Here is a 5717-nt window from a genome sequence, read left to right on the forward strand (position 1 = left end):
GATGAACGTATTATCTTTGATGTTTTTTCCTTCCCTTTGGACAGTGACGATATTCAACGACGACTTGAATTTTCCACAAATTTGGCGGCGAAAATGTACTTATTAGCCCTTGTTTTCGAGTGCCCTACGTAGGGAACGTGGTGGGACCGTTGAGTCACCAGGCGCGTGGGCGTGGCTAAGGGCCTCCGCTGTGAACTCTCGCGAGATGAGGTTTGACGGAGCGGACTGAGGGAGAGGGAAGCTAAAGCTAAAGCGGAGGTAAAAAGGGATTAAAGCTCAGGTCTGGGGAAAGATGTCGGGTCGCTCGGTACGCGCCGAGACGCGGAGCCGCGCTAAGGACGATATAAAGAAGGTGATGGCGGCGATAGAGCGAGTGCGGCGCTGGTGAGTCGGAGTTAAAGTCTCTCTCGGAAACAACACAACAGCAGCCAAACTTCAGAGGAACCGGGGGCGGGGATTAGGCGCGGGCTGCCGGCTGATTGACAGCAGGCTCGACCAATCAGGGGCACGGGTTCATTGAGAATGGTAGCAGCTCGGTCAGAGGCGGGGCTTAAACTCTCAAAGAGATTTAACAGATTAGTGAGTGAGGTATATAACACATACCTATCAGCCACAAGATTAAAACCAGCAGGCAGACTGACAACACTGACGGTCTGGAGCTGTTTTTTCAAGTGGTGTTTAAACTAAAGCAGTCTGTTGGATCAAAGTTTTCAAAACAGGTTTTTCATCTTGAAGATTTAGATCTGGATTCTGTAATCCAGTCTCCCCTTTTATCCGGATTAAATGCTACAACAACTTTAAACAGACAGTGGTGGACAGTGGATGTCCTCTCCCTGTTTACTGAGTGTCCTGATGGTGGCGCTCTTGACTGATTTATTACAGGGAGAAGAAGTGGGTGACTGTCGGAGACACATCTCTGAGGATATTCAAGTGGGTTCCTGTGGTGGACACGAAGGAGGTAAATCAGTGAGTGAGTGAGTGTTTGAGTGACTGGGTGAGTGAGTGAGTGAATGTGTGAGTGAGTGTGTGAGTGACTGGGTGAGTGAGTGTGTGAGTGACTGGGTGAGTGAGTGTGTGTTCCTGCCTTACTCAGAGTAATTCGTGGTAGACTCCAGCCCCACGGCGACCGTGATCAGGATGAAGTTATTACAGAAGATGAATGAATGAATGTTGTAGTGTAAATGTAATATAACTCTCTTCTCCTTGTAAGTGACAATTGAATGAACATTTCTCTGCAGAAAGAAAAGCCGAAAGCCTCGTCTACTTCCGAGATCCAACTGAACAACTTTCCCACGGAGGAATCGTCAGAAAATTCCTGCCCAGCGCTCCTCGACTACCAAGGTACGGATTGATTTAATATTAACGTTAACGTTACCGTGGTTTTCTCTGTGGTCCGAACATTTTCTGATGTCTGTGACATCATCACAGTGAGACACAGATCTGACTGCACTCAACGACGTACAGACTCTCTACTCTTCATACGACATGGAAACACATGTAGTTCAGCTGAAGAGTGAGCTTCAGTGCCTGGAACCCAGCACCGCCCACCAGTACCTCATTTACATATGATTTGCATAAAGCCAGCACGGTGGAGCAGCAGGTGGTGTCTCTGTCACAGCTCCAGGGTCCTGGAGGTTATTTTGCCCAAACCCTTCCCTGCTCTGCTACGCGTCCGGGACTACGTTTTTGAGTCCGAAAATATTTACACGTTTAAAAAGCTACTTACAAAATGTTATTACATATTTATAAATATTTAAATGTTTGTCTCTTCCAGATGAGAACAGTAACCAGAGCTCCCTGTCGGACTCGTACCACGTGAAGGTGGCGGCGGCGGCGGTGGACAGCAGCAGTAACTCCAGCGAGTCGCTCAGTCCCGCCGTCCGCAGTCAGGACGAGCCCCAGCCGCCCACGCTCGGACACGAGAGCCTGGAGGGTGAGTGGACACTGGGGTATCACCAGGAGGAGTGTTAGAAGGAGTTTAGCACAGAGTCAGCAGCTGGGTTTTCATCCAAAACGTTCACAGATGTGCTGCGTAACGAAGAAATGTCCATCCACTGCACTTTAGTGAATAAACTCCAGAGGGCGTCGTCTCCGTGATCAGGGGCCGCTTCCACACGAGGGAGAGGGAGGGGTCTGAGCAGGTGCTTTATATCAGAAACACCCTCTGTGTCAGTGAGAGCGGTGTGACAGCGGTGTGTGGGGCGTCTGTGTGGTGTCTGCGTGTGGAGCGTGTTCTGAACGTCTTTAGAGGACAGTAAATAAACGCTGTGTGGTCTCTGACTTTTGCTTTTGGGGGGGAGTCTGGTGGAGGGTGTTTTCATAATTTGCAAAAGTTAGGAGGATGGAAACCCCACTGGGGACAGCACCAGCCGCTAGGTGTCAGTGTAACTGCAGTAAAGACTTGACTGAGTAAAAGCGTTCACTGTGTTTGCACAGAGCCGACGCTGCAGCTGCGGGAAATGGCAGACGAGCCGCCGACGCTGATTAAAGAAGATCTTTTACCCCTCATCACTCAGGTAAATAACAACACAGATAAATACACACGAGCTCAGGGCTGAGGAACTGTGAGGAGTTTATTGTGCGCTGCGTTGGTTCTGAGCTCCATCAGGAAAAAGCTGCAGAAGACTGTGATGGGTTTGTTCTGTTCTTGGGGACAGTACTGTGTCCTAAAGTCCGTGTGAGTGTGGGTTTAGACCAGTTACAGATGGAGGCAGTGTCAGAGTCGGGAACGGAGCGCAGTGACACTGTGTTTTTAGGTTCTTTTCTGTCGAATAAAATGAGAATGTGGTTTAAATACGACACACAGTCACTGTACAATCACTAAAGAGAGGAGAGAGTGTGAGTCCTGAATCACAGTTATACACTACACACACACACACACACACATACACACACTACACACTACACACACACACTACACACACACACACACTACACACACACACACACACTATACACACACACTACACACTATACACACTACACACACACTATACACACTATACACACACACACACACACACACACACACTATACACACTACACACACACACTATACACACCACACACACACACTATACACACTACACACACACACACTACACACACACACACACTATACACACACACACACACACTATACACACCACACACACACACTATACACACTACACACACACACACACACACTACACACACACACACACACTACACACACACACACATACACACTTTAAACATATTTCTACACCTGATATGAGTTTGTTTGTTTGTGTACAGGAAGAGGAGGAGGAAGAAGAGGAGGAAGAGGAGGATAGCTGTGGAGCACCGCCATTAAAACGAGTCTGCACTGAACAGACATCAGTTATAAAGTCAACTCTACTGAGTTAACACACACACACACACACACACACACACAGCGTGCACTAGGCTATTGATAATCAGTAGGACACAGCTGTGTCCAGTAGAACTGCTGCAGAACCTCGATGTGGACCAGAGCGCAGCAGCGGAGAGCGTTGAGATTGTTTTCTAATCGTTTTGATCTGTTTTACTTCTTTGTTTAAATCCCCTGTGATGACTGTAGGGGTCCCCCTTCCTCAGGCCCCCACTTCACATAGGAGTCTCTAATTTTAGAAATGGGAGTCGAGGAAGATTCAGGCATAAATCATTAAATAAGAATCATTAAAGAATGACACTGGAGGACGGTACAGACAGCGAAGGGTTAATCTCCGGTGGATGAGGGATCTAGTCTGTAGTTTAAAAAAAGTTCACTGTAAAAAAAAAAACTCCTTTTCCTCTTTTCCTCCCAGCGACGCTCCGTTACCTCCTGTTCACACTAGGGGGCGACAGAGTGACAAATCAAATCAGGTTCCTCCTTAAAGGGAACGTCTACGATTTTAATAAAAAATAAAAACCCCTGTGTATAAAGCTCTGAGTGTGTGTCCTCTCCATGTGCTGCTCTGGAAACCGCTCTAATGTGTTTACGAAGCCCCAGTGTCTGTAAATGGGTAAAAAAAACAAAGTGTCTGGGTCCGATGCTAGGCTTTCTCTCTCTCTGCTCACGGCAGTCACTTCTTACTCACACACACCGCTCCACTTTAAAAGACGTGAAGCTTCTGAATGTAAACAAACCAGAGAGAACAGCGTTCCCCCACAATCGCAGACCTCCCCTTTAATTTACATAAATGAGTTACGACACAAAAACGTGACAAAACAAAATCATAGGGTCCAACAGTTCCTCTTACCAATCGCGGAGTGAGCGCCCAGACCCCCCCCCCCCCCACTCATAGTATTCCACAGAGAAGCTGTGAATGTGTCACTGCCCACCACTGAAACCGTACCGAATGCAGAAGGTTAACTGTCGTTCCGCTCTAGGTTTTAGCGCCCCCTGGTGTCCTCCGTGTCCCCCTCTTCATTTCTGATCTGATGCAGAGCCTGTGATTCTGATCCCACACTCTGCGTAACTGTAAATTACAAATCTAAAGTCCTCTCGAGACGTTTAACTTATGATCTGAAAGATGTGAATACTGTGAGGTTACTTGTGGAGTCAGGCGTCTCCTCAGGGTCCTAAAGAGGTTTTACTGTTTATTTTCTGGTGATTGAATCAGCCGCAAGCTGTGGTTTATCTCATGACTTTTATTTCAGAGCTTTGGTTTTTGGTTTTCTGGCAGATGATGATGATGATGATGATGATGATGTCAGTCAATGAATGTTTGATTTTCCAGTGTAATTCCTGTTTTAAACGGAAGTGTGTAGTTTGTTTCTCCGATTATTCCACACTGGTTCAGTGGGCACATGATGCTGAGATTGTATTATTATTTAAATTGTCAATAAAGTTTTAGAAGCACCTTTGCCTCCGTTTGATTTAAATGACTGTCATTATCACACAAAATCCACATGTAGCATGTCTTTTTGCCTGCAGAGGGCGATAAACGCACCCATCTCTTACACTTAAAGAACAATTCCACACATGCGTTCATTATTCAGTCTTCTGGACTTTACCCAGAGGAACCCGCACTTTCTGTGAGGGGCTTTTAGAGGAGGACGTTTGCTTCCCTTCACCTCCACTGTCCACTGTCCCCCACCATCTACTGTCCTCACTTTCTGTTAGGGGATTTTAGAGGATGACGTCTGCTTCCATTCACCTCCACTGTCCACTGTCCCCCACCGTCTACTGTCCACTGTCCCCCACTGTCTACTGTCCTCACTTTCTGTTGGGGGATTTTAGAGGAGTACGTCTGCTTCCATTCACCTCCACTGTCCACTGTCTCCCACCGTCTACTGTCCTCACTTTCTGTGAGGGGCTTTTAGAGGAGGACGTATGCTTCCATTCACCTCCACTGTCCACTGTCTCCCACCGTCTACTGTCCTCACTTTCTGTGAGGGGCTTTTAGAGGAGGACGTCTGCTTCCCTTCACCTCCACTGTCCACTGTCTCCCACCGTCTACTGTCCTCACTTTCTGTGAGGGGCTTTTAGAGGAGGACGTCTGCTTCCATTCACCTCCACTGTCCACTGTCTCCCACCGTCTACTGTCCTCACTTTCTGTGAGGGGCTTTTAGAGGAGGACGTCTGCTTCCATTCACCTCCACTGTCCACTGTCTCCCACCGTCTACTGTCCTCACTTTCTGTGAGGGGCTTTTAGAGGAGGACGTCTGCTTCCATTCACCTCCACTGTCCACTGTCCCCCACCATCTACTGTCCTCACTTTCTGTTAGGG

General features: G+C 47.7%; 1 protein-coding gene across 1 annotated transcript; it reads left to right on the top strand.

The window, feature by feature from the left end:
• Nucleotides 1-222: 222 nt before the first annotated feature.
• Nucleotides 223-4840, top strand: bcl7ba (BAF chromatin remodeling complex subunit BCL7B a). The gene is made up of 6 exons (XM_066650407.1): nt 223-384; nt 883-958; nt 1239-1341; nt 1775-1933; nt 2437-2516; nt 3280-4840. The coding sequence occupies exons 1-6, from the start codon at nt 293-295 to the stop codon at nt 3388-3390; spliced, it is 621 nt and encodes a 206-aa protein (XP_066506504.1). The 5' UTR covers nt 223-292; the 3' UTR covers nt 3391-4840.
• Nucleotides 4841-5717: the final 877 nt, after the last annotated feature.

This window comes from Hoplias malabaricus, chromosome 18, assembly GCF_029633855.1.
Source record: "Hoplias malabaricus isolate fHopMal1 chromosome 18, fHopMal1.hap1, whole genome shotgun sequence".
Classification (NCBI taxonomy): Eukaryota; Metazoa; Chordata; class Actinopteri; order Characiformes; family Erythrinidae; genus Hoplias; species Hoplias malabaricus.

Coding starts and splice junctions, on each gene's coding strand:
- bcl7ba (XM_066650407.1), top strand. CDS start 293: ATGTCGGGTCGCTCGGTACGCGCCGAGACGCGGAGCCGCGCTAAGGAC. Junction 385..882: donor ATAGAGCGAGTGCGGCGCTG/GTGAGTCGGAGT, acceptor GATTTATTACAG/GGAGAAGAAGTGGGTGACTG. Junction 959..1,238: donor CTGTGGTGGACACGAAGGAG/GTAAATCAGTGA, acceptor ATTTCTCTGCAG/AAAGAAAAGCCGAAAGCCTC.